Genomic DNA, 22428 nt, shown 5'->3' on the forward strand with positions numbered 1-22428 from the left:
AAGTACCTTTCCGGTATAAGTGATTTATATGATCTCATGGTCATAAGGACTAGGTAACTATGTATCGAAAGCTTATAGCAAATAACTTAATGACGTGATCTTATGCTACGCTTAATTGGGTGTGTCCATTACATCATTCATATAATGATATAACCTTATTATTAATAACATCCAATGTTCATGATTATGAAACTAATCATCCATTAATCAACAAGCTAGTTAAGAGGCATACTAGGGACTCTTTGTTGTTCACATAACACACATGTATCAATGTTTCGGTTAATACAATTATAGCATGGTATGTAAACATTATCATAAACACAAAGATATATTATAATAACCATTTTATTATTGCCTCTTGGGCATATCTCCAACACACTTATTAATAGATGAATCAATTTTATCTTTATACGGTTCATGATACTTATCAAAATTCTTCTTAGGCAATTCATAATGAGAGGCAAAAGCTTTATAAAGGTTTGCAGCAACTTGAGAATCAAGACCATATGTACCACTCATATTACGAAATGTATCAGTATCCATAAAAGCTTCAATGCATTTATAATCATAAATTATACCTGATTCTCTATCTTTGTCGTTCTCCCAACCTTCAGTATTTTCTTGGATCCGATCAAGAAGGTCCCTTTTAAACTCTTCTTTATTGCGTATAAATGATCCAGAACAAGAAGTATCCAGCAAGGTCTTGTCTTGAAAAGAAAGTCTTGCATAGAAATTATCAATAATAACATTACCAGGAAGCTCATGAATGGGGCATTTGAGCATTAAAGACTTCAATCTCCCCCAAGCTTGGGCAATACTCTCTCCATCATGAGGCCATAAATTATATATGCGGTTCCGATCTTTGAGAATTTCACTTGGAGGATAAAATTTGGAATAAAATAAAGGCACAATGTCCTCCCAGTCAAGAGAATCACCATTCTTCAGCAATTTATACCAATGTGCCGCTTTACCAGACAACGATATAGAGAATAGCTTCTTCCTAACTTCATTCATAGCAATACCTGCACATTTGAATAACCCGCATAATTCATGCAAAAACAGTAAATGATCACCAGGATGGACAGTTCCATCCCCTTCATAACGGTTATCCATAACATGTTCAATAATTTTCGTAGGTATTTTATATGGTATCACTTCCTCACCTGGCGCCTCATCCACTACCGTTGTAGTAGTAGTAGATTTCCCAAATAGAAATTGAAGAGAAGATCTCTCCATAATGACTTATAGCAGCGAGGCGAGAAATAAAATCAGCACAAACAGTATAGGTTTTCCTTACCAATTCCACTTACCAATAGCGCTTCACTCCCCGGCAACGGCGCCAGAAAATAGTCTTGATCACCCACAAGTATAGGGGGTGTATCGTAGTATCTTCGATAAGTAAGAATGTCGATCCCAACGAGGAGCAGAAGGTGTTGACGAGGCAGTTTTGATGAAGGATTCACTCGTAAATGCTCACAAACAAGTATTCGGGGGTTTTGATGTAACGGATGAATAAAGTACGAGTAAGTAAAATGCGAGAGAAATAATTGCAGCGAGTGGCCCAATCCTTTTTAGCACAAAGGACAAGCCGGTTTGTTTACTTATAATGACCAAACGTTCTCGAGGACACACGGGATTTTAGTCTAGTGCTTTCGCTACATACGACTGATTAATCTTCATTGTTTTGATAAGTGTTGTGTGGGTGAACCTATGCTAATGTACCGCCCTTCCTAGGACTAATACATACTTGTGATTATACCCCTTACAAGCATCCGCAACTACAAGAAAGTAATTAAGATAAATCTAACCACGGCCTTAAACTCTGAGATCCTGCGATCCCTCCTGCATCGATATACCAACGGGGGTTCAGGTTTCTGTCACTCCGGCAACCCCGCAATTGGAAAACGAGTACAAGATGCATTCCCCTAGGCCCATAAATGGTGAAGTGTCGTGTCGTCGACGTTCACACGACACCACTAGAAGAATAACACCACAACTTAAATATCATAACATTGAATATTACTCAACCATAGTTCACTACTAACAATTATACTTCACCCATGTCCTCAAGAACTAAACGAACTACTCACGAGACATCATATGGAACATGATCAGAGGTGATATGATGATGAATAACAATCTGAACATAGACCTTGATTCAATGGTTTCACTCAATAGCATAAACAACAAGTAGAAATCAGTATCGGGAGAGTTTCCCCTATCAAACAATCAAGATCAAACCCAAATTGCTACAGCGGTGACGATGTCCAGCGGTGGAGATGGCGGTGATGATGGTGGAGATGATGATGATGGTGATGGAGATGATGTCCAGCTCGATGGCGGTGACGATGGCGTCGATTTCCCCCTCCGGGAGGGAATTTCCCCGGCGGATTCCTGCCCGCCGGAGAGCTCTTTTCTCTCTCGTGTTCTCCGCCCCGCAGAGGCGGCTGTAACCCTTCGTGAGGATTCCTCTGTGGCTTAGGTCTTCGGGACGAAGGGTTTCGCGAAGAAAAGGAGGCGAAAGAGGCCGAGGGGCTCCACACCACATGGTGGCGCGGCCAGGCCATGGGTCGCGCCACCCTATGGTGTGGGCCCACCACGGGTCCAGCTGGCTCCCCTTACGGCTTCCTCCGTCATCCGGAAAAATAGGATTTTTGGTAAAACTTCCTTCCACGAGTTGATCTTCCGAAATATCGCATCCCGACGGTGCTTTTTCCAGCGAGAATCCTGGCTCCGGTGCTCGATCTCCAAATAATCATGAAACATGCAAAATAGATGAAATAACATAAGTATTGTGTCCCAATATGAAATATATCAATGAATAACAGCAAATTATGATATAAAATAGTGATGCAAATTGGACGTATCAAGATCGTCGATTCCTTGCTGGGCAGGGGCGCCGAGGCGGCCACCGTCGGCGCGGCCGTGCTCGAGAAGCTGGCGCGCAGCAAGACGGCCATGGGGCGCCGATGGGACGCGGTGGCCGACCGCCGCCACCGTCCGTTCCTTTTTTTTATTTGTGAAAAAAGTTATCCCCGGCGTTTTGATCAAAACCGCTGGCGCTAAACTCGGTTACCAGCTATTTACCACCGACGATACTACCGCCGGTGGTTTGCAAACCGCTGGGGATAGCCCTTTTTGGTGTGCCGGCGGTAATCCTTTTCCTAGTAGTGGAAAAAGCAGATAAGAGGTCAAGAGACATAGTAGGACGTCGTAGGAGTAGACCGTCGCCCAAAGTCGCCTGAACAAAGCGAAGGATACGCTTAACTGCAGCCCAATGAGTACTCCGATGTTCATGAAGATATTGACACACCTTATTGACTGCAAAAGACAAGTCAGGTCGTGTCATAGTGAGGTATTGGAGGCCACCGATAATACTACGATATCTGGTAGACTCCTCAGCCAAAAGAGGGGTACCATCAGTGGAGGACAGCTTCTCAGAAGAGACCATCGGAGTAGGGGATGGTCCGCACTTCATGAGACCAGCACGCCGAAGTAATTCAGCAGCATACTTGCGCTGAGTGAGAAGAAGACGACCAGCCGAAATCTTAACCTCAACACCAAGGAAATAGTGAAGCTGTCCAAGATCCTTAAGAGCAAAGGAACCCCGGAGCTGATGAATCAGGCGAGCAATCAGGCGAGCAATAGCAGGGTCCGAGGAGCTGACTACAATAATATCATCAACGTAGACCAATAGATAAAGGGTAATGTCAGGTCGCCGAAGAATGGACAGAGATGTGTCAGCATTAGAACTGGTAAAACCAAGACTGCCAAGGACAGAACTGAGCCGAGCATGCCAAGCACGGGAAGCCTGTTTGAGTCCATATAAGGCCTTGTCAAGACGACATAGGTGAGTAGGTTTACTGACATCTTCAAAACCAGGAGGCTGATGCATATATACTTCCTCTTCAAGAACGCCATGCAGGAAAGCATTCTTAATGTCCAGTTGGTGAAGATGCCAACCATGAGTGAGGGCCATGGACAACAGCAACCGAATAGTAGTTGGCTTGACAACATGACTAAATGTATCTTCATAATCAAGGCCATGACGCTGTTTAAATCCTTTGGCAACGAGAGTGCTTTATACCTTTCAATAGACCCATCAGATTTCTGCTTCACTTTGAACACCCATTTGGAGTCAATTATGTTGACACCTGGAATTGGAGGAACGAGATGCCATGTTTTGTTGGCTTGAAGAGCAGAAAATTCCACCTCCATAGCATCACGCCAATGAGGGCAGGCCATGGCTTCACGATGATCACGAGGTTCTGTCATAGAGAGATCACCAATATGTGCTAACCAAGCAATAGTACCATCAGTCCGTTGCTTCGGATTACGTATACCTTGCTGCAAATGCCTGGTAACACAGGAGCTGCGACAGGAGCAAGGACTAGTGACACTAGTGCAGTGTCACCAGTAGATGGCGGAGGCGAGGCAGCGTCGAGGTGCAGGGATCGCGATGCACCAGGAGAATCACCCGAAGGGGTACGTGGGCTGACCGTCGATGGGCCGCGGGGTCGGCCTGGCGTGACGAAGCCAGCGTGATCCTCAACCAGCGATTGGTTTGCATGGGGGTGTAGCTCCAACCCATGCAGATCGACATCAGAGGGAAGAGCGACGTCCCTTGTCTCGACGTTCTCGTCAAGAAGTTCGAGCCGAGCACCGCGATGTCGTCCTGCACCATGGTTAGCAAGCAGCAAAGGAGTATATGCAGCATCATCAAACTGGTCAGGACGGAGAGGAACTGAAGAGGAATTGGAAGGAGTGGTAGTGGATGGTAGTTGAGAAAAGGGAAACACATTCTCGTCAAAAACGACATCACGAGAGATATACATGCGGTTTGTAGGGACATGAAGACACTTGTAACCCTTGTGGAGAGAGCTATAGCCAAGGAAGACACATTTTTTAGATCAAAATTCGAGTTTGTGTTTGTTGTAAGAACGGAGGTTAGGCCAACATGCACAGCCGAACACCTTGAGAAAGGTATAATCAGGTACTTCACCTAGAAGGCGTTCAATGGCAGTTTTCATATCAATAACACGACTAGGAAGACGGTTGATAAGAAAACATGCAGTGGAGAACGCATCACTCCAATAACGATAACGATAAGGAACGGAAGCATGTGCAAGTAGAGTTAAGCCAGTCTCTACTATATGTCTATGTTTTCGCTCAGCAGTGCCATTTTGTTGATGTGTATGGGGACAAGACACACGATGGGAGATACCAATATCCTGGAAGAACTGGTGCAGTCTATGATACTCGCCCCCCCAGTCAGTTTGTACATGCAATATCTTTCTATTCAAGAGACGCTCAACATGTTTTTGGAATTGAAGAAATATGTGGAACACATCGGACTTGCGCTTAAGAAGGTAAAGCCAAGTAAAACGGCTATAAGCATCAATAAAACTAACATAATATTCATGTCCACTAACAGAGGTTTGAGCGCGACCCCAAACATCAGAATATATAATCTCAAGTGGAGAAGTAGCAACACGAGTAGAAAGAGAAAATGGCAAGTGATGACTTTTGCCTTGTTGACAAGCATCACAGATTACATCTTTATTGACTGACTCTGATGAAAGTTCATGACGATGCAAAATATGCTGAACTATGGGAGTAGCTGGATCACCTAAACGCGAGTGCCACCTCGAACGGGACACCTTAACACTGCTGAACACATGCTTCGATATGGATGACACATCAATATGATAGAGACCTCCACGGCATCCCCCTCTAAGAAGAACCACCCTCGTACTTCGATCCTTAATAAAGAAATACCAAGGGTGAAATTCAAAGAAAACATTATTATCGAGGGAGAAACGTTTAACTGACAATAGATTACGAGTAACAGATGGTACATGAACGACATTGTTTAGGTGTAATGGATGAGATGATGTAGGAAGTGTAGATTGACCAACATGAGTAATGCGCATACCTGCTCCATTTGCTGCGTGTCCATGGTCCTGGCCATGATAAGGTTCCTTCACATGAAGCTTGTCGAGCTCGTTGGTGAGATGATCCGTAGCGCCGGTGTCCGCGTACCAGCTAGGATCCACGGGGAAGGATGAAGTAGACCCGTGGTGAGTAGTCACAGAGAATGCCGCCACCTGTTTCTCCATGTAGCGCCCATCATTCCCAGCACCAAGGAACTTCCGATCAAAGCGCTTGAAGCAACAGGAGGCAACATGACCAAGTTTGGTGCAGATTTGGCAGAGGGGACGGTTGCTAGTATTGCCGTCGCCACCACCAGTATTGCCACCGCTAGGATTGGTACCACGGCCAAAATTCTGGTTCGGTGATGGAGAGGACTTGGGTCTGAACTGCTACAAGGATACAGAGGTAGGTACAGGGGTATAATACAATACAGAGGTATATACAGTAATCCTATACATATAGTTTATCAACCTCAACTTGCTATCTTTGTTCAATTGGAGCTTGTTACTAATTGCGAGGCTATTATTTGTGGCTGAAGACCTACTCCATGTAAGTTCTTCTTAAAGCTTTAAATTGGGTGGGTTTGCTAAATCACTAACTAGCTCTGCCATTGGGTGTTATATTTGCGTTGTCACATGGGATGAAAGCTCGTTGGAGTACCGAGAAACGAAAAGAATATTAGATTTTTATCATTTATTAGAAACTCTCATATGTTTGTTTTGAATAAAATATTTAACATTTTTCATGATATATATTATTTTGGAAATTTTATATTTTAAGGGGACACCTGAGATTCAATGATAGTAATCCTAGGATTTTGTTTCTTCTAAGATGGACGAGAATTTTCTGATAGTAAGTATTCTCCGTGCACAAAAGGATATCGAAGATTTATGTAAATTCGGATGTATTTATACATTAAAATCTGTCTAGATACATTAAAATTTAGACCAACTTGGAACATCTTTTTATGGACAGAGCTAGTAGTATATTAATTTTTTAATTAAATTAATGATAGTATAAAATTACAAATCCGTGTTAAAAAGAACCTACATACAAACAGAGATAATTCCTAGAATATACAAAATCCATGCTAATCAGTTCACATACGAGTTGTAAATCTACGTGATCCTCTGCACTTCCCTAGTGTTACATTTGTTCGGACTGTGAATTAGTACGAAGGACGTTGTCACATCTTACTCTTTAACAGTGGGGTTGTGGTTGCATGTTCTTCCCAATCCAGGCGCGAGAGGAAAAAAGAAAATCCCCGTTTCTCTTTTCTGTTCCACTCGTGCATAAACCCAATCACTGCGGTCCGATGGCAGGCGCATCCGATGGCAGGCGCGAGAGCCTACTCCACTCTCTTCTCTCTGTCTCGTGTCTCGGTCTCTCCCCACCCCAACCGAAGCGGGAGGGAGCCGCGAGGCCCGGTGGCCAGAGGTTTCTAGTCGTCCTTCTTCCCCCGCAATCCGGAGTTGAGCCTCCGCACATTCTCACAAATTGCGCGGTCATTTCTAAACTCCGCACTACTCACGAGTTTTCTCGGCTGATCTAGGATCGGTGCCCCCGTTTTTCGCCAAGATCTCAGTTCGCCCATTGACTGACTTACTCAAGGTAACGGCTGCTCTGATCCGTAGGCTGATTTTGTTTCGTTTTTGTTGCCGCAGTCTCTGACCACACGTACTCGATCGTATCATCGTTTTTTCATGTCCCGGTACTGCCAAACTTCATCGCTACTGATTTGCAACGACGGTGTACCTTCATCCTCACTCCTATTAGTGATTTTTTCGCCACACCAATTCGTTTTTATATGCATTGTATTAGTACTAAATTTATGTTGACCTTTAAAGTTTCACATTCATAAGTTTTGCCATTTGCGAGAATCAGAAATGAGAACTTTATATGATTTATATATTCACATATACTTTGTTCCTTTTGTGGCCGTTTTGTTTCTGATTCTTTCCGTTTGATTTTGTATAATGTTGTACTGCATTTCTAGTGAGAAGATGGGGTGCGAAAGATGCAAAAAGAGGGATGAACTCGACTACTGCAATTTGGACGATCGGGAAAAACACTTCTTGATGTTTATGCTCGATGGATGTGCTCAAGAGATGGTAACTCGACCACATTCAAGCGCACTGCTGTTTCCTTTCCTTATTATGTTTTTTTTCCAAGTGCTCTGTAGTTTACTAGTTTATAGTCATATAAGTCTGTATGCGGGTTTGCCCACTTCAGAGGATCAAGGAACTTTGTTTTCCTGAGGAATTTATTTCTTTTTGTAGGAGAAGCAGTGTGAAAATATCCCACTGCCATTTTTAATATATTAGAATTATTTACATCGGTTACATAAAGCTAAAAGAGAAGGAGAATTATGTTCTGAACAAATAGTCAGGTTGTTGTACTGTGTTGCGCTGGTTTACCAGATTTTTCGGTCTCATTCTTGTGTTCGATGTCAACCAGGTCAATTACTTGCTTGAAGTAGCCCAGACCCACCTCTTTAGTTTTAATCCTAGCAAGTCAAAAGGGTAAAACTGACGATACATGTTTACTACACATGGTTAGTTATTGGCTGACTAAAAAGGGAAGTTGTTTCGTGCAAAAATAAAAAAAGAAGATTTTTAATACTTTAACAACCCATTTCCAATCAATAATTTCTCAATTAAACCTACATTAACACTGAAAAGACAACTTTCCTTTAACTTTTCATATGACATTGATACAGTTTGCACGAGCTATACCAACATGCCTGTCATCCTAGAGCATTTAATTCAAATAAAAAAACTACCATTCTGATCTCAATTAAAATTAGCTTATATCAACAATAAGAAAGTGGATACTTTATTTTTTATTATAACAATTTATTAGCCTTTTACTTTTAACTTATTTATTGAGCGGTGAGATTTGATTTGACATTTTCCTGTAAAGGAAATATGATTTTACATATAATATATACATGTACAAATTGTTGCATCATGTCTGCAAGTTTTACAATTTTTTTGCATTAACTAAAAATGTGTGACTGGATACATGTACATTTGGAATACTATGTGTAAATTAAGAAGCTACTTGAATCCAAGTGATGCATTGCTCCAGGAATTTGGATTTATATATTCGCTCATGATTATTCTTTAAATCTAATTTCATTTTTAGCATTGAGTATTGGTTCAGTAGATATTGCATATTGATCATTGTCACCATTTGGTCTTTTTAAGGTAGCAATTGTATTCTTTGGAAACATAAATTCCATATATTAGTGTATTATTGTAGGGACATAACATACTATGCAAGTATGCATTCCTTCTGCAATTTTTTTTGCTGAACAAAGCCAGTAACGTGATAGCATAATCACTAAATGCCTGGTCCGTGAAAATGGAGAAATAGGCTAGCTCTTTCCCCCTCGTCGTATTTTTAAGTCTGATGTTGAATCTGAATAACACCATACTAACTAGTTGTTCAGTGACCTCGGAAGAACGTTCTCTTGAAGTTAGAACTATGTTCTTATTTCTAATTCTTGTTACTGCAGATCATCCCAGATGATTTTCTGAAACGATTCAGGGGTGAGATCCCAAGAGAGATGAAGTTAGAAACACAAAATGGTCACAGTTACACCATTGGAGTTGCGAAATATCCAGATAAACTAGTTCTTCGAGAAGGATGGGGAGCATTTGTCGAAACCTATGATCTACATACGGACGACTGTGTGGTGTTCAGATACAAAGGAGACTCTAAGTTTGATGTTATAGTTTTTGATCAATTCGGTCTTGAGAAAGCATCATCTGTTATTGTGGACAATGCCCCTCCACCTCCTCGTGCACGGGAAAGGCACAACAGTGGTACTGAAAATTTGGAGCGTTCTCATGGTCATTCTCAGCCCAAGGAAACGCCATCGCCTACTGAATATTCCAACCATTCTGAAGGGCGTCATCAGCCCATGCAAAGGCGACCACCTACTGAAGATGGGAACCGTTCTCAAGGGCATCCTCAGCCCATGCGAATGCAATCGCCTACTGAAAATTTGGACAATTTTGCTGGTTTTAGTCCCCCAATGGAAATGCAACAGCCTACTGAAAATGTGGCAAATTTGTGTGGCCATAGTCATCCCACACAAATGCAACCATGTACTGAGACTTTGGATCACTCTAATTATCATGCTCAGACCGTGCAAATGCAACTGCCACGTAGACGTACCAGGAAACAATCAAAACTTCAAAGTGATTACTCAAGTCAGGGCAACAAGACAGCGATGCCTTCTTCTTCTTCAGGCATTTTCTCTAAGTTATTTCTTGAAATTTTTGATTATAGAGATACAATTCATTTCCAAACAAATCCAATGTTTCATCATTTTATTGATATATTGAGTATTTATTTATTTTTTGCACAGGAGATTCTTTTTCCCCAGCAGATGATACTGAAGTACGTGATGCAGCTAGATACACACTTGGGTGGCACTGCACTCTAACTACAATGCAGAAGAAGGAAGTTGATGAGAAGGTCCAATCTATTCATTCTGACAATCCAAAGTTTGTGGCTGTGATGAGGAATTTCAATGTTACAGGACCGTTCACTCTTGTGAGTATCGACTCTTACTGTTCTACAACATTGCTGCAATCTTTTTAAACTATAGTTTTATGTTGACAGTACTATTTTGTATGATTTAATTTCTTCACCATTCCATGGCTAAATTACATTAATGCCATTATCTAATATACACGGTTTGCACTTTACTTGAATGCCATTATCTTATTATCTTTCACCAATTCTGTAATTAGACTTTCTCCAAACAATATGTTAAGACGTATGTGGGTGATAAGGAGCGAAACATATGTCTTCAACGACTTAACAAGAGGTGGAAAGTGCATTTTGGTGGTAGCTCTATATTAAAAAGGATTGAAAGTGGCTGGCGGAAGTTTGTACAAGAGAATGATGTAGAGGTGGGTGATATCTGCATCTTTGAATTGCTGAAGATCTATGAGCTGTGCACAATGGAAGTCCATATCATCCATGCAAAGGATTTTGGTAGGCCCTCCAAAAGTGGTGACCCAAGAGTGGAAGAGAGGCGCAAAGATGGTACTGAAACTGTGGAACATTGCCATTCTCGTTCTCAGCCTGTGCAAATGCAGTTAGGTAATGCAACTGTAGATGATTCTCCTGTTCATCCTCGGCCAATTCAAATGCAATCACCCTCAGCGGAAAGAGAAAAACGAGTTCAGAGGGATAACTGGAGTAAAGGCAACAAGAGTATGACGAGTTCTTCCTTCCCTCGCAGTTGAATTTAATACATTCAAAAATAACAATGCAGTCCATGTTACTAGAGATGCAGTTCCTTCCAATTCATGCATCGTATTTTCATCTTCGGCAGCTATATTGAGTAGTTGTTTTGTTTTTTTGGTGCTGTGTGTAGGAGATTGTTTGATGGCAGAAGATAGCGGTGATGATATGGACGCTTTGTCTGGTTGCATTGGCGTGGGTTTGAAGCACCTAACCTCAATTCAGAAGAAGGCAGTGAAGGAGAAGGTCCAATGTATTGATTCTGAAATTCCCATCTGTGTGGCCGTGATGCCCAGGACGAGTGTTACAGGAAGTTTCAACCTAGTGAGTTCCATTGTTTACTCTATAATAATTTCCTTCCATACAAATATTTTACTGTCATTCTATGCTTACTCTGCTAGTGATACTTTCCATTTGACATTCCTTTCTTCTTTTCCACATCATTAACCAGACCATGTCCAAGAAATACGTTGACAAGTATTTGGGAGATGAGGTGCGGAGCATCTGGCTTGAGAGACATAGGGAGAAGTATCATGTCACCTTGGGACGTAAACCTCTAAATAACAGAGTTGTTAGGGGATGGGCCAAGTTTGTGAGAGACAACGAGCTGGAGAAGGGCGATATCTGCCTCTTGGAGCTGTTGAAGCATTGCAAGGTGTCTGCAATGAAAGTGCATATCATCCGCGCGAAAAATACTAGTTGAGCAACATTCTATCTCCACTGGTTGTTGTAGCACGTGGATAAGATAAGTTCACTCGGTTTATGCATGTTGCATACTGGCCCAGGAGAGTACTCGCTACTGAGCCATACTTTAGGGAGTTGAATAAGTAATGTCAGCGAGCCGCAATGAATTTCAGTTAAGTTGAAAAGTTTGTAGAGCAGCAGATGTAGGTTTAACACTGAAAACAGGATCGGATGTGCTTGTAGCTCCTTCAATTTGTTATTTTCTTCTACATTTTCTACTGCGCCCGTTTTTGCCTGTGATGAGAGCCATCTTGCGTTTTCCATAGTATTTGCAGTTTAAGTTTCTTTGCATAGGTGAAACAGTTGAGCTACAAGTTGAGTGTAGATGTTCCTTGGTTAAAAAATTGTTCATATGGTAGTAGTAGAAGAATACCTGTGCGTTGCTACGTGTGTTTTATTTAAAATATAGTCTATGTAGAATTTTAATATACCATAATAAAACATCATGTGTTTCCAAAACCTATATAACATCGAGAAGTCCTTATGTAATACAAAATGCTGTAAAATGGAGACGTGTTCGTTAGGTTGCATAAAAAAAGACAACTAAAAGAGAGGGTCAAGCGAGAAAAAAAACTTTTAAAATCTTTTGACGTGTTGTGGAGCCAAAATGGGTCCATTGAGCCATCCTTGTTGCTGGTCATGTCGATCCAGAACAATCTGTTGAGCTGATGATAGTCACCTCCCTTCTGCAATGGACCTACAATGTGCACACATATATGCTTAGAAAGCTTTTGCTATTTTTATACCACTCATATAAGTATTATTTGTTCTCTTTCATACCATTCTCATAAGTACTCCCTCCGTCCCGTGGAAAGTGTCGGAGGGCTAGTACAAATGTATTTTTACAAAATCCCCCCTAGCAACTACATTCTTCTCCATCTGGGTCCCTAAAGTCCGAAATCAAGATTCCCTTTTCCCGTCTATCCTTCCGGCCGTCCCCAGCCATCTCCGGCGTCTCGTGCAGCCGCCTTTGCACCCGACGTCTCGTGTACGCGCACAACGAGGAAACCGCTCCAAAGACATGCGCCTGTGCCTGCGTTCAAGAAACAAACAACGCAGGGCTAGCCTTTTTAACCAACGGAATTATTTCCGCCGGAGTTAGAGTATACTCCGTACATCGGATAGACCGAGCTCACATCTAACAAGGACTCCTCTCCGGGATAGGGTTTCTTAGCAATGGTCCGAGGGATCAAGGGACGACCGGTTTTATTATCGATCTGACAAACGGATCGGTGTTTTGATGTACGTACAGTGAAGGGACGACCCATTTTCTTACCTACCAATATCACCAATCTCAATTTAATATACTCCCTCCGTGTAGAAATGTAAATCGTTAAAAAAAATATTTCAACTAGGTAAAAACCTATGGAAAGAGATCGATAACCCTATCTAAAATTGGAATCTCGAACTTGATCGTGTTCACCCTTGCGTCGCCCCTCCGCCGTCCACCGGCCAGGTACCACCGGAATCGATCCTCCTCCCCTAGCCAGCTCCTCCTCCACGCGTGGCCGGCCTAGCTGGCCAATAGATCTGCGTGTGCGTCGCTGGAATCGATCCACACGAGAGGCCCACCAGGATCTATGCGCCTAGCCGGAATCCATCCTGACGATCGATCCGCGCGTCGCCGGAATCCATCCATGCCGCGCGTGGCCCAGCTCGCCAGCAACTCTAGGTCACCCAATTGGACTTCTGGAAGTCGGCCCGCACCTACAAATAATCGCACGCCTAGCACCCACCCAACAGAGGGCCGGCCAACACCTCCAGGTCCACGCAAGCCCAGGACCGCACCTTCTTCCTTGCTCGGCAGCACAATAGATCGCCATGGTTCTTCTACACCTCAATTTCTCTCCACCTGAAGACGAGGGAAACATCCCCGAAGAAGAACGCAGCATCGCTGAAGAGGAAGGCTAAATATCAGGTCAAAATCGCATTACTATCATCTTTAGTATCCCTGAATAGGAAAGCATTGCTGTTACAGTTTTGGAAGATTTATTTTGATGGTCGATGATTTACCTGCTGATTACGCCTTGCAGTTTTGGAGTAGGATTGAAGTAGATCAATCTTCAAGAATAGTGGTTTCGGTCAAAGCTTGTAACCTGTTGTTGTAGTTACCTGTGTCAATCAAAGCATAATCTATAATAAGATTGCACTTTCAGCTAAATCAGATAAAAAATCATTAAATCTGTAATGAGAAATCATGCACCACCAGAATTAAATAAACATTGGCTTCATTATACCCTATATAAAAGACAAACAATTTAGTGCATCTCATATTGATTTGGGTACTGTTGATGTGCTAATTTCTTGTGTTTTACTCTTCCCTTTACCTGACGCGTGTCCCTTGATATGGTGCACTTGGTAATTCCAGTTTTTTCTCTCTTTTCTTGGAGGAAAATAGGCTACCGGCTACCGGCTAGGTCCCTTCCTTCCTTCATACCAACACGGAGCTTTCCCGGTCACTGGAAAAATAATCCATCTTCGTGCGGTAATTTGGCACATCATTATTTTTCTCAAATACGTGTCTTTACGGTATATGCCCTTTGTTCCTACGGTTTGGTCAAAGCGGTTTGATAGGTCCCATTCCCGACAATGGAACAATCGAGGAACTCCACCACACCTCTTCACTGCTCGGACATATCCCTATCTAGGTCGGCGCCCTCCTCTCCTCTAGCCGCGTCATGGCGTGTACTGAAGGCAGCCATCGGGTCCTCTTGCAAGCGGCCCAGCTTACGTTTGTCTCCCACTAGAGAGGGTGGCGGCACGGTGGGGTTCAGAACCCTCCTCTACTTTCTATGGCAGCGAACATCGTGGTGGAGTCATGCCTTATCTCTCTCCTTCGGTGGCTGGTGGCGTGGTCGCGTGGAGGAGGTCCGCAGCCTCCTCTTCTTTCTCTGGGAGAAGCTGACGCGATCGGTGACTGTGGTGAGTCCGCTCTCTCTCTCTCTCTCTGGATGTGCGCCTACTTTTGTTCCTACCATGGATTCTCCGTCTGATTTTGCTTGTGTGTGTAGACCGACCTGAGCAGAAAGGCTTGACTGAAATTTTGGACGTCTCTCCCGCAGAGGCAGAGTAGTCCAGCACCGGCCTCCTCCAGCGTGTGCAGAATCTGGTCGCCGAAGCCCCTACGGTCATCCCTGCGCCTTCCGTCAGCCCCAACATTGCTCCTTGCAGTTTTCCAGATCTTCCCGCTCCCCTGGAAAACAGAGACATCGTTCCCTGGTGTTTCGATGATTAGGGCGATGAGGGGCACAAGGAATCCGGCAGGGCCAATCTTGGATGTCAATGATTTGTGAGATGATTGTGGCTCCAACGAGGCCTTTTCCTCTGTTTTGTAAGTCCGCCTTGGAGCCTTCGTGTTGGGGCCGCCTTTTTTTTTTGAGCAAGTTGGGGCCGCCTTATCGGATTCCTCAAGGTGCGCTTCTGGTTCTTATTCTTCCTATATTTTGCTTTTGTCCTTTGATTATTTTGATTTGTTCTCTGATGCGTTGGTTCTTGCAAATCTGTGGCGTGCAGCCGTTTCGCTGGACTCCTTGCCGGCCGACCGGTTCCTGCCTGGCGCCGGTGTAGTCTGCTATGCTTTTTTGTCTTCCTTATTTTCATCGTTGTGCAGCAGTGCTGGTTCTTCCGTTTCTTCTTCTGCATTTTTTTTCCTCTGACCATTCTGTTCAAGTTCTGATGTTTGTTGCATGTGTTGTTGCAGATTCTTGCGACCATCAGCCCATGCATTACAAGGACCTTCAGTTTGAGATGTATAGTACTTAATTTACTGTCATATGGAGCATCTTAGTAAATCATAGGGAAATCTGGGATGTCTCCTTGGTTAGATATGAACTGTGATGTATTCTTCAAAACTTCAATTATATAAAGTATACAAATACAATTTTTTTATTTAAACTGTGTTATTTTCAGCTGCAGATGGTACCAAATATTAAGGGAACGATTTTAAATAAATTGGACAATGTATATCAACAGTCAAAAACTTGAACTATGCATATCAGTTTTTCTCTTAACCTGTTTGATTTCATTTGCAGATAATGACTTCCTGAGAGGCCTTTCTACTGCAGTGACCACTTTTGGCAATGTCGAACAAGGTTACATGCAATCTACTTCTTACATGCCTCTTTCTTTATATTATCAGTCAGTAATTACAGTGCAGATCCAATCTCAGTCACCACCTGCTTCTTTTGACATTAAGGCTTATCTGACCATAACTAACAAATAGGTTTTAAATATTAATTAGAAGCTGAGTTCTGGTATTGCCCCTCATGGTTAGCGCAGTTGGTTTTTTTGCTTCTCGCGACCGTGCTCCAGATATGGCTGTCCTACATTTTTTTGATGCCGGCGCCACTGGTTTCTCAACGCCTTCGATGGTGTGGCGGCAGAGCGCCTCTGTGTTTCAAAATTTCCTTGAGATCATGTTTGTTATTTCAGAACTTGCTATTTCCACTTCATCTGTTGGAAGGAAGATGGACATTCAGTAGTTTAGTTCAGTTTTTTTGTGACCGGCATTTGAGATTGTAAGATTCCAGCAAACTCTTCCAGATGTCTCCTGAAAAAACAAATAAACATAATCTTATGCATGGTTGGTCAGACAATGCTTTCCTTGTGCTTCAACGATGACAGAGTCAACAATTTCAAGAGCATGATGTATGAAGCAGCTAGGCAGCCTGGAATTGTTTTCCTGCTCATTAGCCTCCTCTCTGCATCCAAGCCTCCTCTGAAGAAACGATAGTGTTCCATTCCACCTACACAAGCTCGAAGGATATTTGTCAGATAAATAATCAGTATGCATTGTGTACATACAAAAGCTCCAATGAGATCTCAAAAAATTATGCATCCATAACTCATAAGCTTAGCTACTACTAGTTGAATGCCCGTGCGTTGCTACGGCATATTGATGTATTTTATTTTGTGAGCGAATGTCATAAAATACAAAAAGAGAAAGCATAGAAAAATATTTTCTTCTAAAACTTAATATCCAAACAATTTAAATTTGATTATGTAATACCAGTAACTCACAGACAAACAGATCCGGACACCAGTTTATACCCGGACACCAGTTTATAGAAAAGTTAAACACCGGGAAGCATAATTTATCCATCTCTATTCTAACATTTTGCAGCTTATTTTCTTCTTTGACAATACAATATTTAGAGGTCCTATTTGTAACTCCTAGAAAGATCATAATCATTTGATTTTGAACCCAAAAAAGGTGAAATCATGAAGCAACAACATGCATGGCTACTGTAGCACCATTTATGATGTCCTAGCAAGCCGCAATATACTGCCATTTGACTTGCAACTTGATAGTTCAGGATTCTAGCTAAATACTCAGAATACAAGGAAAAGTTATAGGAGATCACCAATCTAAACATGTCTTAGTGTAACACAACTTATTTACAGAAATGTGGTCATGAGGGCAACTTAATTAATCCCATCCCATTTGGGGAATTGAATCCGTAGCAGGAAAATAACCAAACATACCAGTAAATCTTAGTTCATCCAAATCATGGGTTCACAATCACTTGAATAAGTCATCCAATAAAAGAAATAATGATGAAAATATAGTGACATTAATATTGTGGAGTAGATAAAGATTTAGCAAGCAACTTGTCACATTAGATAGTTCAGAGTGCCATATGTTCACCTTTTCATAAAGATAACATAATAGAAAAAAGAAACCTTTTATAAGTGAAGTAACATCATATAACTTAAGTTGACATCTTATTTGTATGTAGAACTTTCAAATCAGAACAAACTCGTAACACAATGACAACAAACAAAAAAATCTTTACCCCAGTTCCTCCCTTGTTTCCTCACCATCTTTCTTTCTCCTGGCACATCTTCCTTCACACCATCACCCACGAAGAACCAAGATGATGTTGAACAATGATAATGAAGGCACGAGTAAGACAAATGTGAATAGATGCAATGATAGAATACATGCTTGTTAGCTCACCCAATACTGCCTTAAGTGTTGTCCCGATCCTTATAACCCTGCACATGCGCCTGCTGGACAAAAAAAAATTAGTTGATATCAAGAACTGAATCTGGAGATTCGTCAAACCAATAATTTCAAGATTTCTCAAAGTAAATAAACCAAAAGAACACATGGTTGACCATAACATATCGGACACATTCAATGCTCTACTCTTTCTCATCACTATCTTATAACAGAACATAAGATTTTGTTATGAACCAAATAAATACATGGCCATCCAAATATATATACAACAACGTCAAACACATAGTTCATAGGCAGATGATAAAATAATATCCCTTTCAATGGTTTCAAAAAACTCACAATTTCACAAACTGCAAGCCCCCCCCACTCGTCTAATGTTCTCTGTCTTAATAGTTGTTATATGAGCAAATGGCTAGAAATCTGAAGTAAGATGGTGGCAAACTACTATGCATATTTAAGTGCTTCACCGAGAACAAGCACAGAATCGTCTAATGCTCTGCTGGTCAGCCCGCTACCAATATTTTTAATAGCTCCCAAGCAACAAACGCCCATTCATCTAATGACCTACTGAAGAACAATGTAAACATTAAGCATAAGTCTGAATGTGAATAAAACAATACTCACTCCGTTTCTTGAAATAAGGTGTATAGTTTGCTTGGACGAATATTTACGCATAGGCTAAAAGGGCAATTTTGTCGCTTTTGGACATTTGTACCCCTAGGTGACCGATGTAATACTGGTAGGGAAATCTTGGCATCCTCCATGGAAATCTTGGACGCTAATTCCTTGATATATATGAGTATACCTACCAAATAAGTGTACGTAACAAAACCATATTATCAGTGAAGATAATATGGTAGACAAAAAAAAAATCAATGAAGATGAGCATATTGAATTTGAATATACATCAATATAATAGCAAGTATTATTAGTATAACTTGTTTTTATACTATTATCAGTGTTAGGATCGTAGGTGGGAACATCAGCACAACTGACTTAGGTGGTGAGAAACCAATATATGTACTACCTTTCGTCGGTAGGATCCCCGTTTACTGGTTGATCAGGCTCATTCCTTGCCTCATCATATTTGTCCAAACCATGATGTCCTCTCGTTAGTGATCTCTTTATGTTTTAGTTCCAACTGCAAGAAAAATAGAGCAACCAAAGAAATACAAATTCAGTCTTCCATACGGCTCAGTGCAGGTTTTCGAAAAAAAAAAAGATTATTTTGAAATCAATGTAGATACTTAAGAACCCAGCAATCAGACAAACTTGGAGCTTCGCTGGGACAAAATAATGATCACTGCTCGTTACTTTGCACCTTCTTCATGAATAAATCTGGAATCCAGAGAGCGAAGAAAAGGTTCCTGCCACGATTCTCCTATTGTGAACTGCACATGATGAGGCTGAGATTGGCTGGTATGAGGGATTTTGGAAAACCACAGAGCGCCAAAGATTTTGGAGAACTAAATTTGTTTGGATGAGAAATTTTAGAAACTCACAAAGCACCATGACGTGCATGGCGAAGCTCCGGTAGGCGGCATCGTGGTTTCCTCGGCAAGGCGCGCGTAGCGCCGGTCGATCTAGGCGTATCCCCTTAACTCCCGCACCGATGCTTGACGTTAGCTTTCCGCTTGGCAGCCAGAAGTCACATGGTGAGGGACTGAGGGAGATCGCGACACCGGCCCGTTCAACCCATAGCGGCGGTCTGAGACGAAGGTGAATCATCCTCAAGCGCCTGGAGCAGGAGTAATAAATGGAGCCTTGGCGGATTGGGGAGGTATTTGATCGATGCAGGGGATGTATTTTTTGGGTGGGGGTGGGGGGCTTGTTAGCGGATCACAAATTTGATTTGATAGATAGCGTCATTAGCTCCAGAGAAAGATTTTGGCAAGGATTAATGATAATTTGAGATATTTTAGTAAGGAGATGAGGAAGGCTGAATGGTAATTAATGTTTACCGTGATTGACGCTGTGAGCGCTAACAAAAGGAAGGACGGGCAACTTGCCATATAATTAGATCGGACAAATTGGCAACCGTAGGATTTGACCGAACGGTCAGGATGTTCCCAATCTCCTTCACCAAACGCGTTGTATGACGTACGACCAACTGAAATATAATAGTAAAGATAGAGATTTCACCACCCAGTCTGTTACGAATATTTGCTCATCCTCTATCTCACGAATATTTGCTCATCCTCTATCTCTCAACAGTCAATCAAAAACTGAAGCTATCTACTAACACAAACCTTAGGCTCGACAGCCAGCGTCCACGGGCGCGGCGTGCCGCCGCGCCAATGCTTCCTAGTATACCAAAAAGAACAAAGATAAACATCACCACTTGTTTATTGTGTTTTTTGCGAGTAAAAAGGAACTTTATTAAACAGGAGGGGTTACAAGTTGATCATGTTCTTGGGTCTGTAACACAACCTCAGACCCGAACCTAACCAAAGATCAGTAAAGCGTTCCAACCTTGCATAATTTGCAAGATCATGACTAACCCTAGCCTGCGATCGTTCCACTTTTACAAAAAATACACTCATGCTCTTGATTACAAAGAGTTCTAATCTCCAACACCCAATGAAGAAAGGGTGATCTATCCAGCAGAAGACTTAACGGCCTCTACTATGATAGGGTAGGGACTGCGGTGAATCGCCAAGTCCAAACCCTCCACACAAGCTCGAATTTCTGCCTCAAGAGGACCATCACAATCATCCATGAATCTGCAAGCAGCGAAAATTGTTGTTCCAGTAGTATCGCGAAGCACCATACCAGCCCCGACGCTATGAACTTGTTTATTGTTTTGTTCTACTTAAATATTGTGTTTTGCTACTCTAGCTATTTTCTGTTAGTTTCATTTGAATTAGCAAAGCTGCCTGCGTGGTCAATAGTATGCTATTCTTATTGTACTAAAGAGATAGACGGCAATGGTCAGCTATGCAGCATAAACAACAGCTGGATCAAACATCTAAATATCTTTTCTGTTGAGCTAGAGTTGATAAGATAATCTTCTCCCGCAGAGTAGGGTGGAGGAAACACCAAAGCGGAAGATACCCATCTCAAGATCGCCACGAAATGGCGGCCGTCTTCCTCATCTGCTTTTGCTACCGCTCTCACTTGTCCTTCTCTATCGATGAATCCAGCCCCACTGTGGACGGATCCAGCCCCATCATGGACGACTTGGGCACCACCGCTCACAATTCTTGGGGCATCGCCGATTTTGGCCATAAAAAACATGAACTTGATCTTGGAGTACCGTCAACGCTCTAGGGGACGCCGGATATTGACCGAGGAGCGTGGGGGGGATGCAGGCGGTGGCGTATGGCATGTCATGTGGGGAGAAGGCAGCAGCGTAAGGGAACGGGCAGACGGCGCCGTGGGTGGAGCAAGGCTGTTGCGCCATTGACATAGGCATCCTCAATGGGCCTGCCGAAGAGGGTACCCGGAGTTTACTGAAGGCCCACGACCCGATGTTTATGAAGCTCGGAAGCCCAATTAAGAGATAGTTTTGGAAAGATAGAGTTGTATTAGGAATAAGACTTGTAACTATTGCGGGACGAACTCAAATAGTCTCCCGGTTTCTGTAACTTGTACATCACGAAACCTTCGGCTCCGCCTCCTATATAAGGGTGAGTCGAAGGAGAAAGAGGGGATCGATTTCATTGTCAACATAACCCTAGTTTTCTAGCAGTCGAGTACTTTTTCGGCTGAACCCTCGAGATCTACTTGCCCTCTACTTCCTACTAAAACCTTAGTCTACAATCCGTAGGCATTGACAAGTCGATACCTTGTCAGCCATGGCCCGTGGGTGGAGTGAGTGGAGAGCCTTGTTGGGTGGAGCGAGTGGGCGGCGAGTGGGTGAGCGACTGAGCGAGCGCGACGCGACAAGGGGCAAAACTGGAAACAACAAATATTTTGTAACAAAAAAAATGTAACCTTGAAACTCCCAAAATCTTTATTAAAAATGGATGGAGTAGTAAAGACTACCACTCTCTCTTGAGGCGTTCCAATAACTCTAGGAGGTGAGCCGGCTTGTGCAAGCAACTACCATTGATGGTGCTGTGGTGGATCAGAGGGTCTTTGTGTGGGGAGCCAAATACACTCCCTCCAGCTACTATAACTTTTTTATTCGAGCAAGTTCCTCTAGATGAAGCGCTTAGTGCAATTTGGTCAAAGGCTCTGCCTAAACTAAATGTCTTCCTTTGGCTGATGATGCATGATCGGCTGAACATCTGAGATACTATGACTCGTAAGAATTAGAATGTGTACATAGGTCGGCATGTGTTCTCTGCAATATTGCACGTATTGAGACAAGGAGTCATCTCTTCGAGTGTGAGTTCGTGATCAATTGCTGGAATACGGTCAATATTCGGTGGGCGTCCAATTTAACTTTTTTCGGATATTTTTCTCCTGGATAAGTCTACCTTTCAAGGTCCTTGTTTTCTGGAGGTGGTGGCTTGTGTATTTTGGAACATTTGGAAGATTCGGAATGATCTCATATTCCAATCAATTCCAGTTTC

General features: G+C 42.4%; 1 protein-coding gene across 1 annotated transcript; it reads left to right on the forward strand.

The window, feature by feature from the left end:
* The first annotated feature begins 7910 nt into the window (after positions 1–7910).
* LOC124696842 (putative B3 domain-containing protein Os08g0325100) lies at positions 7911–11902 on the forward strand. Its single transcript, XM_047229503.1, has 6 exons — positions 7911–8045; positions 9455–10193; positions 10313–10500; positions 10701–11169; positions 11333–11523; positions 11651–11902. Exons 1-6 carry the CDS (start codon positions 7911–7913, stop codon positions 11900–11902), a joined length of 1974 nt encoding a protein of 657 aa, XP_047085459.1.
* Positions 11903–22428: the final 10526 nt, after the last annotated feature.

The sequence above is a fragment of the Lolium rigidum genome, chromosome 3 (assembly GCF_022539505.1).
Source record: "Lolium rigidum isolate FL_2022 chromosome 3, APGP_CSIRO_Lrig_0.1, whole genome shotgun sequence".
NCBI classification, from domain to species: Eukaryota; Viridiplantae; Streptophyta; class Magnoliopsida; order Poales; family Poaceae; genus Lolium; species Lolium rigidum.

Excerpts from the sequence above, each read along its gene's own strand:
- LOC124696842 (XM_047229503.1), top strand. The coding sequence starts at position 7,911 with ATGTTGTACTGCATTTCTAGTGAGAAGATGGGGTGCGAAAGATGCAAA. Across the intron at positions 8,046-9,454 it reads ATGGATGTGCTCAAGAGATG|ATCATCCCAGATGATTTTCT; the intron begins GTAACTCGACCA and ends TTGTTACTGCAG. Across the intron at positions 10,194-10,312 it reads GATGCCTTCTTCTTCTTCAG|GAGATTCTTTTTCCCCAGCA; the intron begins GCATTTTCTCTA and ends TTTTTTGCACAG.